This window comes from Esox lucius, chromosome 19 (assembly GCF_011004845.1).
Source record: "Esox lucius isolate fEsoLuc1 chromosome 19, fEsoLuc1.pri, whole genome shotgun sequence".
Classification (NCBI taxonomy): Eukaryota; Metazoa; Chordata; class Actinopteri; order Esociformes; family Esocidae; genus Esox; species Esox lucius.
Genome location: NC_047587.1, coordinates 13,032,194 through 13,051,443, shown reverse-complemented (window position 1 = coordinate 13,051,443; position 19,250 = coordinate 13,032,194). Strand labels below are relative to the sequence as shown.

General features: G+C 45.5%; 1 protein-coding gene across 1 annotated transcript; it reads right to left on the bottom strand.

Annotated features, from left to right (window-relative positions):
* Positions 1-307: 307 nt before the first annotated feature.
* Positions 308-17,515, bottom strand: LOC105021807 (transmembrane and coiled-coil domain protein 3-like). The gene is made up of 8 exons (XM_010889736.5): positions 17,260-17,515; positions 4,161-4,361; positions 3,951-4,040; positions 3,644-3,696; positions 3,177-3,428; positions 2,576-3,019; positions 2,235-2,370; positions 308-1,050 (listed from the first exon to the last, which is right to left on the bottom strand). The coding sequence occupies exons 1-8, from the start codon at positions 17,329-17,331 to the stop codon at positions 748-750; spliced, it is 1,551 nt and encodes a 516-aa protein (XP_010888038.1). The 5' UTR covers positions 17,332-17,515; the 3' UTR covers positions 308-747.
* Between the last annotated feature and the right edge of the window lie 1,735 nt (positions 17,516-19,250).

Sequence of the window (19,250 nt, the reverse complement as noted above, 5' to 3'; positions counted from 1 at the left end):
AATGTCCTCTGACACAGCAACTTAGTACAGATTTAAGACCCAATTATCGGAATGCTAATCAGTGGAAACGTCTAATAACATTGCTGCTCTGTTTGGCTTCACAACGCGGACTTGTCAGAGTTTCTCTTTTACTGTTCACCAAGATCTCAAGATTAAAGGCGGTTACAGGGAGGCCATTTTAAAACCTGGCTAAACCCTCAGAATGTTCTGGAAATGCCACATTCTAGCTCAGCTCAGTTATCCTGTCTAAAACATGTCTGGCTGGATTCAACGCGGTTGTTCTGCTTAATATGCCCCCCCCCCCCCCCCCCCCCCCCCGCATTTAAACATGCTGTTTGGGTGAGCTTTGATGGAGTCACAGGATAACAAGCAGCATTATCCTCCTCTGTCCAGCATTATCCTTCACTGTCATTAGCCTCCTCGGTCCAACCAGGCATCGTCGACTCATGGACAAAAGTCCTGTGACACAACGTTGCAGGAAGCAGCAGCACTTACGACACGGCCTGACAGAGCTACGGTCTGGTCTGTCCTCGTGTTCTCCCACATGGTCGTCGGCAGTCAGTGTTAGTCGGTGTGGAGGGGATAACCAGTCAGTCCGTGACCGTGTTAGGTCAGCCCCCTTCTCCTCATTCAGGGACCACTGCACATAATCACTTGTACATTTACTATTTAGACGGAGGTCTTCGGTCATTCCAGAGGTTCTGATTGGCAGGGTTCTGATTGGACGGCATGGCCCATTCTGTTCTGTCAGGCTGGCATCAGCACCCGCTCCACAGCACACTGGAGACTGTCCCAGTTCCTCCAGAACAGGGCCAGGAGGCACATGCCCAGGAAGGTGCCCATCACGTGGCGTCGGCTCCTCATGAGGGGCGCGGCGAACTTGGCGGCCGTGGATACGCAGACGAGGATCACGGTGACGATGGCCAGCATGATGTTGATGCTCTTACCCAGGAGCACCCGGGCATCACGGGACTCCAGCTGCACGGTCTGCTGCTGCTGCTGCTGGAGTTCCAGTTTAGAGACCCGCGTCTGGCAGGACTCCAGGGCCTCCTGGGGAGACAGAGAGACAGGGACAGAAAGTCAGAGACGGAGACAGAAAGACAGAAACAGAAAGACAGAGACAAAAAGTCAGACGAAGACAGAAAGACAAAGACAGAGACAAAGACAGAGATAGAAAGACAAAGCCAGAGACAAAGACAGAAAGACAGAGACGGAAAGACAAAGAAAGACAGAGACAGAAAGACAAAGACACAAAGAGAGAGACAGATAGATAAAGATCAAGAAAGAGTGACAGAGAGAAAAAGAGAGACAGAGGGAAAAACAGTGTAAGAAAGATATAGACAGAAAGAGAAAGAGAGAGAGAGAACATTGGGGGAGGAAAGAGAGAATAGAATCAATAAAGCCTGTCTGGCATATACTGCCTCTAGGGTTCAGATTCAATCTAAAACAGAGCAGCTACATGATTTGTTTAATATTAAGGGGGATTTAAATAGTACGTTCCGCTTCATCCATGTTGTCCTTCAATAAAACAGTACTTTCTTGTCCGTCTTTCAAAGGAAATGATGTTGCTTTAAACTCTCCCAGACACACTCCAAAACACAGTCTCACGGCTCATTTGGGAGGGGCACAGAACCAGCCACAGTGCAGGGCCTGGGTCGCAGCTTAACCTTGCTGAGGGCAGTAGTGTCTGGTCCCCGAGTCCCTGTCTCTGTACTGAGCCATTATCTTTGTTTTGTTATTTAACATTTCAACAGGAAATCGGTTGATGAGACCGAAGTCTCATTTACAACTGAGCCCTGCATAGAACACAAGCAAACAGATAGATACAAAAAGTTTCACCAAAATATGTAGAACAGATAAATTCAATACATAAAAAATTATGAAAATAATAAGAGAAACAGTTACAGCTGTTGTTAACTTTTTGAACTCCACTAAGGGTAACAGCTGATTTAATTTTAGGGAACACTGCATTTGTTCAACATATAAGGTGCAGCAAAACTAAAAGCACATTTTCAAATCTTAGTGTAAACAGCGGGGACCGACAGGGAAATCCAGTCTTAAGACCTGGTTTGATAATTGGTTTGATAAACGTCATACTGACGTTCATTAAGGATGTTAAGTAAGTAGGTAATTGTCCCAAACCAGCAGCAGCCCAGACTACTGAACACTCCTGGAGTCCTTGTACGCCCAGTACTCCAGCCAGCCCCAGCCTGTCCCGTCCCTCTCCAGAATACCTGGATATCTCTGGCTCTTTCGTAGGCCTGATAGGCCACCCTCTCCTCGATGCTGGCCAGCTCCTGCTTCAGGTCCGCCGTCTCGGCCTGGTGCAGCTCGGTCAGGTCATTCAGCTGGTCCTCCAACCGCTCACACCTACCAGGAAGTGTGGAAAAACAACTGGTTACTCAGCAACACCTAACCGTAAGTGCTAACACACACACACAACGGGGATTGGTTGGTCGCAGCTGTTAGTACGGACAACATTGGGACCTGCATCTGCCCAGAAGCCCGACACAGTGTAACATGCTACTACAGTGTTTTCCTGGTGGGACCCGAGCAGCAGACAGTGTGCACGCACCTGTATCTCTCCTCCTGTAGCGTCTGGGTGAGGAAGACGTAATCCTTCTTAAACTGGCTCCTGAGATTCTCCATGTCCTCCTCCAGCTGTCCCTGTGCCTCCCGGATCTCCTCCACGCCGGGGACCAGCCTCCCCTGGCTGTCCCCAGCCTCCAAGCTCTGCCCTGGGGTCCCTGCGGCCCCGGCGCCCCCCTCCACGCCCGGGGCCGCCCCCAGGGTCATGACGTTCCCGTTGCTGTCCGCCGACAGGGACGTCCCGGAGGAGCACTCGTCGTCGCTGGTGTACTTCGCGGTGGGTGTGGCGGCGGGGGTGGGGGCGGTCTTCCCGCCGACTATGGTGGCGCTCCCGCTCAAAGCCCGTCCTGTTCCCTCGGAGTGGAACGGCGACTGATTGTCCAGGGAGGTTTTCAGGTGGGCAATGTTGTCAGCGCTGCCAAACTTGTTCCTGGAGAAGTTCAAACAGAGATTTCCTTTCTTATTTTCACCCTCTGCGGCTGGGCACAGATGTGAGTCCACCTGGGTCACCGAGGCCGAGCAACACGACTACACACTGTTCATTCACACACACACACAGTCAGCATGACACAGCACTAAGGCGGCACCTGATGAGGTTGGCGAAGTCCCGGGGCTTGCTGAAGAAGAAGGGCGGCGACAGCGAGACGCCGGGCCCCACAGTCTTGACCTTGTCGGTGGGGTGTCGACCGCTGCCACTGCTGACGTGGCTGGGGGTGTGGCTCAGCGCGTCCCTGTGGGTCTCTCCGGGGCCACTGTGGTGTCTGGAGCTGGCCTCCTTCTCGCTGCTGTCCTTCATCTTCTTGTGGTACTGCTCCAGCTTCTTCTGCATGTTGGCGATGCTGCGGATGGCCATGTTCACAGAGTCAGGATTTCGCAGTGCATTCCACGCATTATTCACAAAACGGGTATCGTGAGGTTTAGAGTGACCTTTTGCTGGTGGCTCCAAACACCATTCGTTATTCAAGGTAACTCAGACAGACAGTGGTTATTTAGGTTTACCAGAAGTCATGAGTTCATTCAAAAAGGATATCCACACGGTGATATGGAATGTTACCTTTGAGCCGACTTCTGGTTCTTCTTCTCAAACACCTGCTTGATGCGCCCCACCTGCCGTTTTCAAACAGACAATAACTCATCAAGCAGTCAACCAGATTTAACCACAGTGACTTGACATGTGTGTTTTTTTCTTCTTAAGCGTATTGCAGACATCCCCAGTAGAACCTTCAGTACAGGCACCATTCAGTACAGGCACCATTCAGTACAGGCACCATTCAGTACAGGCACCATTCAGTACAGGCACCATCTGCAGCTATAGAAGTACCGGTATGAAAATTCAAGCATCTGTCTGGGCAGGTAAACACCTGTTGTTTGTCGGCACTGTTGACCAGTTTCAGGTACTCCGCCACGTTCTCGTCACGCGCCTCCTGCTCAATCTTCAGCTGCTCGGTGACCTAAGACACACCAGGAAAATGACTGTATTATCCCCGTAAGGACATTCAGAGGTAAGGCCTTAGTGGTACACTTAACAGCACTCTTAAGCTGTATCAATCAACGAGGTGAACCTCCTGTACCCTAAGGATCTTCTGCTGCAGGCTGTTGAGGCCGGGGGGCAGGGAACGGTAGGCGGAGTCTAAGCTGCGGTGGGAGGAGTCTAGATAGCGCTGGGAGTCTGGGATGCTACTCAGGTCCAAATCCAGGTTGTTCTCGGAGCTGCCGCGCCGCATCGCCTCCCGAATGTTCAGGCTGTTTCCATCGCCATTGCTTCGTTCCGCCTGTCGGGAACATACCCACAGGACCATTAGCAAGACGGTTAGTAAAACTGAAAGATTAACAGAAATACATATTCATAACGCCGAAAACATAAGTAGCTTTGACAGCTGATGTCGCCCTCTTTGCCTAAAAAGACTTACTGTAGCAGTTTCTTGTATCCGTAGTTATCTTACATTGAGTGGGAGTAATTTTTGCCCACTCTTCTTTACAATACTGGTTCAACTGTGTCATGTTTTTCACACTGACTGTGACACGAGAGACCTGTAGATCCTTTGATGTTACAGGGTGCTTAGAGACTTCTATGAGGCTCTTTTGGTCTATGTAGACAGTCAATTTTCTCAATTAGTACATGATCTGTTGATGAGTGGAATGACGTACTTCAGGTATATTGAAAATGGTTTTGAATCCCCTCACAGACTCACGTGCATCAATCAAGAGCCATAGCCGAAGAGGGGAATGGTGGCTATAATCCACGGGGCCCATGGCTATAATTCACGGGGCCCATGGCTTGGTAGGGACCACTGATCTTAATAAAGTCTATGTAGTCTATAAGTGAGGGCACCCAGGTATAGAACTTCTCAGGGAACAGCCCTGGCATCAATAATCTTTCTGAGGGCCGTCGATAGGTCTTTTGATCTTGACATGATGTGTTACTATACATCCACATGTTTAATACCAAACCAGACCACATTTCTAATCTTTATGGACGGCTACCCCCTCCCGAATTACTCTCTCATAATTTTCCGTAATAATTTGCACCTGTTTTGGGGCACCTGATTCACATTTTAGCCATTTCACCAAGGCAGGTGTGTACTATTTGCATTCCGGTTTATTTTAATTGCATGATTGGTGTAATGTTTTTTTGTTTTTTTGTGTGATTTGTTAAATTTGGTTACATCAAAATGAATGTGGTCAGAATTTAGCCCAAATATCAATGTGTCCTAAGATGTAAAAAACAATAACAACCATTCAGCTTTTCAACAGGAGTACTTCCTTTGACACATGGGTGTATTAGTCAGAAACACTTTACATAAAAGAGCCCGTCAGACAGATGGACTGACAAATCCAACCCAATACATCTGTATTTATCCATTGTTCTTCTGGCTGCCACAGTTCTCATCCCCAGCAAATCTAGGTCAGATATAATGACTGCAACACACAAAGAAATCCCCTAATTAAAAGTGACGGTCAAGCATATCGTTCCAATGAAATCAAAGACAATCAAGATTATCTTGTGGGCTTAAACAAACACCCGCCATAAAATAGTTGTTGGATTTACTTTACGTCGATTCTTATTCAGGCACATTCTTATCATACTGACCCAGTGGGTGTAAAAACAATTTTACAGAAGTGAAACAGTGGCAGTAATCGGAAATTTACATACAGGACTTTTCTGTAATTCAACCCTGTTGTTTGCTCCTCGGGGTTTCTGGCCGGGTGTTTTGTAAAAGCACTTTGTGACAACTGCTGATGTAAAAAGGGCTTTAGAAATACATTTGATTGACTGATTGCTTGATTGCTTGATTGTGCTATAGGAAGGACTAGAGTCTGCATAACTAGAAACCAACACTGGCCTACATTTACGTCACTACATTAATATTGGTCGGGATTAGGGTTTTAGTTCTTGGCAGCTTTGTGCTCTCCTGCATACAAGGAAGGACAGAAAAGCCAAACAACAACAAACTGCTTTAGGATGCCGTATCCAAATACTTGATCAATGCTGGTTACTAATAACAGCTACAGCACGGGCAAAGGGGTAAAGGGTGTACAAGGTGCAAAAGGTGTACAATGGCAGGAAATTCGATTGAAAACAGATTCTCTTCATTGCCAAAAGGGGGAGTGAATGAAATGTTTGTTCCCAGGGTCCAAGTGGATGTATGCAAATCGCCATTCTAATCTTCCTCGAGTTTGGCTCTGATTACGAGAGGGTCCTTAATGAATTTGCTGTCACAGAAAGGGTCCCCCAGAGAACCACTCTATAAAGGTATTTTAGGACACGGCCAATGTGAGGTGAGGACAGACATCCAAACAACAACAACAACAGTGAAATGCTGTGGTATTATCTCTGATCAGCGAACTGTAACACAACCTGCCTGTTCTCAGTATGACACTAACAATCACCGAGCACATCCCAGAGTGGGCAGTGGTGACCCAACCGGACTGACCAGTCTCTTCAATCCTACTTACGGATTCAAGTGCCGTGTCAGAACACGACGTTATTTACTGGAAGGTAAGTTGGCCTAGATAATGCGAATGTGACATCTAAGCTCTCGGGCCTGCCCCAGGACAGAAGCAGGTTGAGTTCACACACCAGACAGACAGCTGAAAGAGAGTGTGAAAGTTAGCGCGCACACACACACACACACACACACAGCTAAGTACTTCCCTGTCCTTCCAGTCAGAACTCCGTACTATTTGGGTATTTTGTAAAGCTGTGTCAAGCTTTAAAAACACCACAATTGCTGACAATCTCAATTTTTTGGCCTTGTGAAAAAAAGGGTTGGATGTATTTCACAAACACAAGGTGACAAAAATAATACATCCTCTGGTTGACAGAGTCACTGGTACAGAGTCACTTTGGCCTCACCCTAATTGACACTCACTGCATTGAGTTTTTCTAGGCCATGTGTGACTGATGTAGACCTACAGTCTTAGTAGGATGTGGCTTGAACCACTGTGGTTCCACAGCTCTACCAGCATCCAATACCAGGCTGTGAATATGCTACAAAAACTGCTGCCTCACCACACCAAACCTGTATTTATCCACTTATAACTATGGTCCATTCAATCTACTGTGGCATGTAGATGCTGCCAGTATTATATTTTGACACAATCAAATGCGTAAGCCTGTCTAACCTTTTAACTGGTACTGTATGTCAGTATTCGAATATAGTACATAGCATATGTCAATACTCTATTACAGCACATAACATATGTCAGTATTCTATTACAGCACATAACATATGTCAGTATTCTATTACAGCACATAACATATGTCAGTATTCTATTACAGCACATAACATATGTCAGTATTCTATTACAGCACATAACATATGTCAGTATTCTATTACAGCACATAACATATGTCAGTATTCTATTACAGCACATAACATAAGTCAGTATTCTATTATAAACCAGAGAACCACTGAACTCTTACTCCTCCAGTCTCCTCCAGTCTCTCTCTCCATCTTTTCATCCCTCTCCCACTCACCCTTTCTCCAGACTCCCTTTCCTACTCTCCCCCTTTCTCCAGACTCCTTCTCCCGCCCTCCCCCTCACCCCAGACTCTCCTTCCTCCTCTCCCCGTTTCTCCAGACTCTCTTTCCTACTCTCCCCCTCACTCCAGACTCCCTCTCCCGCCCTCCCCCTCCCTCCAGACTCTCCCTCCCACCCTCCTCCTCTCTGCCGTCATTCTCTCTCTCCAGCTTTCCTCCCCTTCTCTCCAGCCACCCTCTCTCCCATTCTCTCTCTACCCTAAACAGAGGCCTCTTTCTGTGCAGAACAACCCATTGTCCAGCCATCTAGCCTCTACCCAGCCAGGCCTGCGGTCTAACAGCCCGGGTCACGCATGCGTATCCCCTGGCCCGACCCAGTGTCCTGACTAAAGACACAGGGCCATAGGTTCGGGTAATATCTAAGATGTTGGTTACAGTAACACTGTATTTCAGTACAAATCGAAACTACCCACTTTCAGACAACCAGAGAGAAATTCTATGATGAGGAAGTGCCAAGAACTGTGTGTGAGAAAGTGTGTGTGTTTGATTTCATGTTTGTGAGAAAGTGTGTGTTTGATTAAATGTTTGTGAGTAAGTGAGCGAGTGATTATGCAGGTGAGATTTTTTCGGTGATGTGAGTTCAAACAGCAACACAAAGACGTGCCTGTTTCTGTCCCAGAGTTACCAGTGGTGTCAGCCTGTTTCTGTCCCAGAGTTACCAGTGGTGTCAGCCTGTTTCTGTCCCAGAGTTACCAGTGGTGTCAGCCTGTTTCTGTCCCAGAGTTACCTGTGGTGTCAGCCTGTTTCTGTCCCAGAGTTACCTGTGGTGTCAGCCTGTTTCTGCCCCAGAGTTACCTGTGGTGTCAGCCTGTTTCTGTCCCAGAGTTACCTGTGGTGTCAGCCTGTTTCTGTCCCAGAGTTACCTGTGGTGTCAGCCTGTTTCTGCCCCAGAGTTACCTGTGGTGTCAGCCTGTTTCTGCCCCATAGTTACCTGTGGTGTCAGCCTGTTTCTGCCCCAGAGTTACCTGTGGTGTCAGGCTGTTTCTGCCCCAGAGTTACCTGTGGTGTCAGGCTGTATCTGCCCCAGTGTTACCTGTGGTATCAGCCTGATTCTGCCCCAGTGTTACCTGTGGTGTCAGCCTGATTCTGCCCCAGAGTTACCTGTGGTGTCAGCCTGCTTCTGCCCCAGAGTTACCTGTGGTGTCAGCCTGTTTCTGCCCCATAGTTACCTGTGGTGTCAGCCTGTTTCTGCCCCAGAGTTACCTGTGGTGTCAACCTGGTTCTGGCACCACTCAAGCACAGGACACCTTCAGAACTACCAGCTGACTTGTATAAAACACACTGTCTATAACCTGTCTATAACCTGTCTATGGTCAGAAACATCCTTGCTATGACAGATGCTCTAAATGTGCACTTCATCTATCAAACTTGTATTCCATCTGAATCTATGTGAATCATCTGAATCATTCAACCTGCAATGAACAGGAAGGAATCTTCAGTGAAGACAGAAACCGACCGTTGAGGGTTGTCCTGAAAGGTGTGATGATGTGGAGCGTAGAAACAGATGAAGGGGGAGGGTTTTGGGCTTGCATGACTACCCTATTGGCTACTCTCAGTTCTAGATTACTAACGCTACAGCCTGCAGCTGGGGCAAAGGCCCAAGAGAGCTGGTGACGGATGACAGAAATAAACATTTCTGATAGTACCCCTTCTCATCTGAGAAACAAAACATCCACATTAACCGTGGCTTCTCGTCACATCAGTACTCCTGCCATGGTTAATCTGGCCTTCCTAACCACTCTGACTCAACAGTTTGCGATCTGCACATTTCTCTGCTTCAGAGGCTCTGTTAAACGAATTAGAGCTAATAAGAATCTGCTACGACGATGCCCTCCGTCTGCCGCGGAGCTGCCATCCTTTACACTTAATCTCTTCCCTGAGACCCCTTGGGACAGGCGGGGAGGAGGTAGAGGAGGTCATGGAGGTCCTGGAGGACCACGTGCCCTGGTCCGCTTGGCTGAGGACAGGAGGCCCCGCGGAGGGAGGAGAGAGAGGGGAAGAGCTCTTTAACGTGAGGGGACAGGCCGGGGGAAGCAGATTTTGGGCTCCACGGGCCCCCAGCGCAGGGTGGGAGTTTGCTTCAGGGAGGCAGGAGCATCTGTCAGACTGTTCATTACGCTGGCCATCATATAACAGGCCATTTTGGAATAGAGACTGTAAGAACAGATGATTCCTGTCAACACCAAATGTAATGATAAATACTTTCTAGGGGATAATATACATACACGGTTATATATATACACAGTACATGTGTGTATATACGTACACACACACAGTTCCCTAGCACACAGTTGCCCTGTTTGTACAGCAAAAAGAGCCATTTATTAATACTTTACTGTCCCAATACAGTTAAGCCCAAAAGTATTCATACCCATGCCAGATTTTGAGCCATAGTGAATTTTTATTTGACCAGTAAGTTTCTTCTAGCTGGAAATGACATAAACAAGTGACAAAACACGGTAAGACATTGTGCTGGAGATACAAAATAAAGTAACAATTTCTGTTTTTAGCCATGACTTGCAGTTGACTAGTAACTGACTAGAGAACTACTGCTGTTCAGCAGTTCTCAGTTTATAGGTGATTAGAATTCTCTCTCATGGTGGAAATTACAAGACCATTTTAAATGGTATAGAAACTTGCATTTTCTCAAAAATATGCAACAATTTCAAGAGGTATGAATAACGTCGGATATGGCATTTTTCCCCAAAAAATTTAAATAAACTGAAATAGTTACGTTATTCATTTGAATCTCCAGCACAATGTCATACCTTGTTTATGTCATTTCCAGCCAGAAGAAACCTATTGGTCAAATAAAGATTCACTATGGGTCACAATTTGGCATGGGTATGAATACTTTTGGTCTTAACTGTATAAACACAGTCTGGATAACTGTCTGAATGAGATTTATCTGAATTAGCCAGTCTGAAGGAGCTAGTTTAAAAACAATTACCAAAAATATATCATTTATATTTTTAGTTTGTCATTATGGGGTATTGTGCATTTATTGATGGCCAAAAAATTATATAATCAAAAATGTTTTCTAAAATGGAACTTAATGTGGAGAAAATGTTTAAGTCTGAATACTTTCCCAAAGGCAATGTATACCTAATGTATACATGTATAGGGCTTCAGCTTTGCATTCACTTTGTCAACCTGCGAATAGGTGGCTCGCTTGCAAGGTCATTCTTCTCATTTACAGCAATAGACGATCAATCCCTCCCAGATTAAGTGAAAGCAGCTGTATAATCACGGAGATAGATTATCTGTCCTTGGATTTCGCTTATGTTTGCTTGCTAGCACAAGACAAAAAAAGGTTTTGTCTTAATGTTTGGATATAAAATAGTGGCCCTTAAATAACACACCACAGTAAAACTGTATATCAGGTATGGTTCAAGAACAGTATATTTCCCTGACCTGCATTTTAAATATTATTTGTACATAAAATACAGTTTCCAGGATGTCATGCTTGTTTTGGCTTTTCATCTGGTACACATTTTCTCCATGCTATAGAGGAAGGTGTTTTAAATCAGTGCAGTTATAATCCAGGCCCTCCACAGTGTGAACAGGCCCTGCAAGGTGATACTGAGGTTAGCTGTATGTTCTGAGTATGACGAAATCGTTATGTCAGGACACAAGCTGTGGCACAAACCCGTCCCCGCTTGCTACATCGGGGTCACACCAACGCCCCCATGAGGATGGCTGTAAGATTCCAGAACTTTCCGGGGGCAGTCAGCAGGGCCAGCTCCGCCCCAGCACAGCTGCCGCCGATCGGGACCTTGTCCAGAGAGATATGCAAAGGGAGCAGCTCTGCGACAAGGGTAAAGGAGGTGCACTGGGAGCATATCAAGGAGTTGGAATGGAGAAAAAGGAGGCTGTGGAGGCCAGAGCGGCACAGGAGCCAAGGAGGGTCAAAGAACTCCAGGAGGAGACGGAGGGAGAGGCTGCGAAGATACAACCACAAGCACCCACTCCTCCCTAACACCAGCAGGAGGCCGCCCCAGAGACAACGGCGCCTGCCCAAGAAACCGCTTGGTGTTTTCATTTAGATTCATTCAGATTCTCCTCCCCGACCTCTTCTGTTTTCTTTAATAAACTGCCCACCCAGGCCCTAAACACTTGTCCTTTGTCCGTTACAAGACACGCACACGTTTGTTATTCTATCCTAATGGGTACCAGATACCCCAAAAAACATCTTTCTCCGCCCCAGGGTCTGACTATCGGTCTGTCTGCCCCAGTGTCTGTATGTCTGTCTGCCCCAGTGTCTGACTGACTGTCTGTCTGCCCCAGCATCTGACTGTCTGCCCCAGCATCTGACTGTCTGTCTGTCTACCCCAGGGTCTGTCTGTCTACCCCAGGTTCTGTCTGTCTGTCTGTCTGTCTGCCCCAGCGTCTGACTGTCAGTCCCAGCGTCTGACTGTCTGTCTGTCTGCCCCAGGGTCTGTCTGTCTACCTCAGGGTCTGTCTGTCTGTCTGCCCCAGGGTCTGTCTGTCTATCAGTCTGCCCCAGGGTCTGTCTGTCTTTACCAGAGGGAGGGCCTCACCAAGTAGAGCAGCGGCTCGCCAAAGTGCCTGTGTGTGTGTGTGTGTGTATGTGTGTATCTCTGCAAACAACCGGTTATTGTTTGTCTATGGACAGGACATGTGGAGCACTAGGAAAGGTTGTGCTGTAACAAATCCTTTCTTGGGTCATTGATCTGAGTTAAAACGAATGCCATGCAACAGCCAGCCGGACTCCCGGGCTTGAGAACTACAATTAAGCATTTTCAGGGGTCAGTCAGGTCAGCGTCTGCCATTTTGTTAGTTATTTGCTGGACCAAAGAAGGAGCTTATGAAAGTGGAAAACTGCTGAGCTCCAGTTGAAATCAGTTGAGTAGACGGTCATAAATAATTTGTGGAATTCAATACAATTCTGTAGTGAAAGCATGTTCCTTTCTATGGAAACCCTTAAGGGGCAAAGGAGAAATTCATAATACATTTAAATGTATGTCTCACTGACACCGGGAAAATTAAATAGCGCCTAAAGCTTAAGGGCCAGCAATCTGAAGAGATGGTCCCATGTTCTAAATATGGATGAGGAGTGTGAGGAGTTTGGTTAGGGGGGAGGGACTAACACAAGCCACACCAAATGGGGTTCTCCCGACCGCCTACCAATCAATCGTTTGGCACATCTGACTTCTGAGGTTTCATCAGATTCTCCATGGGAAAACAATACGAAGGTAAACACTACTGAGAGTACGTGAGAAGTCGGGGGATGGTGGACGTGCAGAAACATCCTCGAACTTCACTCCAGAGGTTGCAAGTTCAAATCCAACCAGAGGTGATTCTTTATCTAACCATAACCCAAAGCTTAAACCTAACCTTAACCCCAGTACTGGAATACCTAACCTTAGGGTTACGCTTCAGTCACACACACACACACACACACACTAGGCAGCAAACAGGACATTATGGTTGCATACTTCCTAATCACCTGGTTGTGATAAGGAAGTATGCAAGCCCGCAGTAAAGACACAGAAACCCAAATCTGTCCTGACCATCACAACAACCGGGTGTCTCACTGGTACCTGCTGATGAATGTCTTTATTCAGTTCAGGTGGACACAGACAGGGACGGGGCAGACCTGCATACAAATGAGACAATCACTCCAAACATGATTTACACACACACACACACACACACACACGCAAAGCTGGGATCTCTTGGGGAGAGGGAACAAAACAGCCCTTTATCCGACCTCACCACTGCAGAGAAAAAGACGAACACGCGCACACACACAGCGACACACACACACACACACACAGCGACACGCACAGACGGAAGATAAAGGATTCTGTGGTGCCTTATGGGTATTCCTCCCAGGCAGCACGCCAGTACTGATCCTCATGGAGACAGACACCACTGCTGTTCCTCCATTAGAGCCATTCAACCTCAGAGTGGAGGACCATGGGATGACAGAGGAGAGGGGGAGAGAGAGACGACGAGAGAAAGGGGGAGAGAGAGAGGAAGTGAGAAAGGGGGAGAAAGAGAGGGAGAGGCATTCACAAGAATGGTTCTGGATGTATCCAGACTGATTCGGGGCCCTTTCCATCCTCCTCATGTTCCATTTGGGCCATTTAGCTGACGCTCTCATCCAGAACGACTTACATTATTGATTGCATTTAATACAGACAGTCGTTTCTAATGATGGTCGCTTTCAATGGAGACAAATGTGTTGGTAAGGAGGAGATGAAGGTGCCAATTGGAAGTTTACAATTGGGAAAATGATTTCTCTCAAATCATTGGCCAAACTACAGGCCACCATCAATGATGCTTAAAATGGCAGTTACATCTTTGTACATATTTGAAATTCACGTTCTGCCAGAGTATGATAGCTAAAACAAGCTTGTGAGGCATTTTTAAGTTATATTCTTTGCAAATCAATAGCATCATCAATTCATAAGTCCAAACATGGGCACAGAAACTGCTGATTTCACATTAAAGCCCCCCCCCCCACCCCAAATATTTCAGGAAGGAAACATGGTCCAAAAACAAATCAATAACCAATTAACACCATCGCGCTGGCAGCCTCGTGCAGTCCCCTGAGAACTGACGGAGAAGAGTGGAATCTCACTGAGGCGTAGTTAAAGGCACTGCAGCTATGTTTAATAGACTCGTTTACAGCAAAGTGCTTTTTAAAAGGCAGTGAGGGCCAATTTAAAATTGTTTCCCCCTGCTGGCATATTATCTTCAGTTTACTGTCCACATCAAATAAGAATGTGAGGGAAATATACGTGATACTTTTAGCAAACGGGTGGAGGTGGACGGATTCTGCTGCACTGCTCCATTAGCAGCACAGTGATACAACCACGTGTACCATGAGGTGAAAATGGAGCATTGGCTACAAACCATTTGGGGATTATTTGGGACAGATCCAGACAACACGTTGTCTACCGCGGGTATAGCACAGTGAGACCGAGTAGGCCTGTGAAGTATGTGTGATGTGCTAAGAGTGCCCGGACAAAGATGTCTGTTGTCAGCATTTACACAAACACCACATCTTACGGCGGAAAACGAATTATGGAAACATATGCGAACGCAGAGGTTACACTAATGAGCCAGCTGAAGGCACGGGCGGCCGTAACAGGAGAGAGGTCTGGAAGGTATTAATAAAATGTACAAAACGGTAGTCTACAACTGAAGCAGATGAGACAACACCGCGTTTGTCAGCTTCCCACAACCAGTGGACCGTCACATGACCGAAATACCTGTGTGAATGCCACGGAAAGCCACGGAAAGCCACGAATGTCATTAAAAAAGAAGTTAGGGTATGGCTAGCTCCAGTCCTATGTTGTGTGAACAGTCCTAAGTTGTGTGAACAGTCCTAAATAGTGTGAACCAAATGTGTTCCAAGTCAACAGCCACTAGCAGCTTCTAGGCTGTGTCAGGACGCTGCAGCTGGTAAAACAAGCAGCACTGTGGCTACAGCAGGAGCCTTGTGAAATCACTGTAGGGCCTCTTATTCCCATCATGCATCTGGTTTAAGTCCGCAGTGAGAGTTTAGGGGAAAAGTGCATAGTCATCTTCTGCAGAAAGAAGGATGATGAACACTGTGTAAAGGAGAAGAACCATGCATGGCCAGGGAGTTATGGATGTTTTTTGAAAGTGTTGTGACAGCCTCAACAGTGTTTTAAAAGGTGTTGTTGAAGCCTGACCAGTGAAGTATAGACAAACTCAGTTTTAAAATGCATTGTTGAAACCTGACCAACAGAGGTTAAAGTCAGTCATTGGCATTGCCACATCTACAGAAAGACAGTAGGAAGACGTGACAGTCCAGGGTCATGCGGTAAGTACGAATTTAGGGAGAAAAAAAAGAAGTCGTCAGACAGCCTTATGAAAGTGAAATGCTAGCAAGTGGCATTACCAGGCAGTGTATCTGCCACCGGAGTTCTCTGTGTGTTGTCATTATCCTGTGCAGTGTGGCACGAGGTTATGCAAAGAAACCAGCGAGACAGCTTGCTAACATCGTTATGGCAACGAAAGCCTTTATCCCGGCAGCTTTTTAGAATAAATTCAGATGCATGTGTACCATTTGTAGGCCTCCAAAACCTCTGACTACCCCTTTAATCAGAATGAGACAAGATGGAGTGTTAAGTCGAACTGTTCAGCCACATTGCTGCCCGAGTCATAATGTTCAGGGTTCAGCTACAAGACGGGTGGGTTTAAAGTCTGGCAGATTGGCAGAAATATAAATGAACAAATTATGTAACTTTGATAACAGTGTTGATGTAAAGTACAGGCCTATGCTAGATCCGCAAATGACTGCAATGGAAAAGGGACCCAGTACAGGTGAAGGTGACATCACCCTCATGTTGAAACAAGATGAACAGCCAAGAAAACAACCAGTCAGACAGCAGGCTGACACACCTCAAGGCTCAAAGAAGGTCATGTAAGCTGGTCATATTGCCTGCAAGCATAACATCTCCAGGAGAGAGAAAGACAACTTGCTGGCTCTTTCACAGTTGAGTGGTTTTCTGTGTTTCATTGAGACATCCCGTCGTGTGTGTGACTGATCCGTCACTGTGCCGGTACTCTTGTTGTGTACGTGTGTTTGTGTGAGTGTGCACGTGCCACACTGACATTTTTCAACAGTGACACAGAGACATCCTTTAAAGCCGCTTTGAAGGGCCAATGTTGTTTTGTTCTCTAAGACTGTGGATGTGTAAACTATCAACACATGACCAAGGCCTGCAGTCTTGTACATGGCGTGCCTAGATCCAAATAATTCAGGAGGACCCTGAAGGATTTGATCATGCAGGTGGAGTCGTAACATAGTAATAAAATGGCACAGTCCAATTATTCAGATCTGAGAGATATTTATAACGTGTGTGTATTTAGTTATAACACCTAGACCCTTCGGTCAAGAAACAAACTGAGAACAGAGAGAAGAGCAGAGGGGAAAAGACATTGTGTCCAATTGTGTCCATCGTTTACCAAACTGTTCATGATGAAATCACAGTTAGTCATAATTCTTAAAATTATAAATAACAATGTAACAATTATGAAAGGCATGATTGATCGAATAGACGTAAAGAATAGGAGGCTTAAATACAACCCCTCCAAGCACCCCTCCAAGGCTTAATTTCAAACGAAACAAACAAGTGTAAACCGACTAACCTACATACTAGGCTACTAAACAACAGCATCAATAACAGAGTTCGCGTCGATTCCTTTTGAATTTCAGTACATTCGTTTAAAAATGTAAACTAAATTCAAGATGATTCTCAGTAAATATCATTACGATAGGATGTGTAGTGCTCTTCCTGAACTGACTGGTATTGAACCCAACCCTGTTCACGATGATCGTTATCTGACCAATTCATACGCGCAATAGCCAAGCCACAGGCTAAGGCGCAATAGCCAAGCCACAAGGCTAAGGCGCAAACTAAACAATATTTTATCATAATCATAATCGCTTAGCCCATAACCCAGTAAATGGTCGGATTTCATGAGTTTTGAACGAAAACCTATGACACAGCAGGTGTTCGCATACGGAGTCTTTCGATGACGCTACACTACAATGCCTCCTATGTTCGAGCAGCGTAGCCTATTAGGAGTAAGAGAGAGAAAACAATAAAAAAGTATTTACCATTTCGTTCCGGCTGTTGAGGTATTTCTCCACTTCTGATAAACTTCTTACGGCTAAGTCGGCGCTGGGCATAATCGCCGAGTTTGTCGCTAAGTCGGGTTAGAAACTTGGATCGGTCTAGCTTGCCGAAGAATCCTTTCTTAATGTTTCATCATTGCTTGTCGACCATCATCCATTTCTCCCGACCCCTCCACACACAGACCTTGCTGACCACTCTCCGGTCTCTAACCACGAAAATACAAGAAAACAATGTGCATCCAGACCCCGCCCACTTTAAGATCTGCTGAGCGAGAGGAGGAGTTAACAGTATGGTTCCACCATCCGCTAGACTGGACAGTAAGAGACAAGAGACCCAGAGCGGTTGACTAATGTCTCAGCGGCGTATCCACAATATTCCAACCATAACAAATATTTATGAGGTGACAGCTGGGGATTGATTAAAATCTGAAAAGGCCACAGTAAGTCGGTCCCTGTCATTCATATTTCTCCCTTACTTTCAGTCGCACACATACACACACCGATAGAAACAGAGCAACAATACATTCTTTTCTAATTTATCTGCTCAATCTAAACCTTGCACCCAACTATATTTCCCCAGAAACCCTTATAAACAAAGCGTCGATGAGTTTCCATTTAAAAACCAGTGAAAAACTAGTTACAGTTCTTGTTCAAAGCGATCCATCCTACCAAGAAACCAAACACATACACAGACCGACTGCAATAGCACTGGCCAAATCCAGCCTTCCTTTTCCGTTCTTGTAGTGGCAGCGATTAACTAATCTGGCCGTTCGTTACCCTAACTAAAAACGCCAGATTATTTTGTATCATATACAGGTATATTTTGCGTGGATTGGTGTCTCCCCCAATCCTCCCTTTGCTATTCATTGATGTGAAGATGTTGGAATTATTTTGTACCAATGTAGAATGCTTTATCTGTAGTTTACGGGGCTGAGGAAGTTCAACTCGTATAATGCTGTGTAAACATACGCCACCTTTGGATTATTTTTTCATATTTGGTTGATTTACCAAGTGGGAATGAAATGCAATTAGTCTCGATTTGTTCGTCAATGAAATCCACAAAATCAAGTATATAATTTTAAAGTGAGATTTAAATATAACGTGATCATGCAGTAGGTTACCTTGATTACATAGCTAGCTATTTAGCCCCATGTGCAATACGTGTTTCTGTTGATTTTCAAGCAGATTAAAGGAATAACTTGTCCTCTTTGTCTGTGCATTGCATCATCCTATTTCTTTTTTATCCTGAAAAACTCTGTAGTCTTTGCCTGTAACCACAACTTTAGCCTGATGCTGCCATATGCTGTAAAATTAGAAGACAGTTGGTGTTGTCTCAGAAAATAAGGCATTTAGGACAAAACGTTATGTTTTAGTAGTAGTATTTAGTGCTTTTTTTTTTCAGGCACATTTAAATTAGTTCACGGTTGATTTACAGTAGCTTGCAAATCAGATCCGTTACAGTTTGGTTCCCAACACTTTTCAGCTATTGTACCACCGACAGAATTTTGCTCTGCTTGGAGTACCCATGAAGTACCCTAGTACCCTTCCTCTGTAGCCAATTGTTTGTACGGTACTAATACTGTACACACATCTGTAAGGTTTTGGTAGATGGGGAACAGGAAATAAGTCATTATCAAGGCATGATAGAGTTATTAACTATTTGATGGATGGTATATTAATATTTCAAACCATAGAAACAGCATTATCCCCGAAAACCGAGTTACAGGACAGTAAGGGAACGGCTCGGGGATATCATCATGAGGACAATGGGGATTTTGAAACAGGAACAGAGTTGAAAACTGCAGGGTTGATCAACAACTTCAGAAAAATATTTTAATATATCCATCCTTAATGCAAATATTTAGAATACATTTGCAGTGTATATATTTTAGCTTTGAATTTATGTATCTGTATTATTTGATTTTATCACTGTGAAAATAGATCCAATGGAATTTGGCAATGGCTGCTATTTG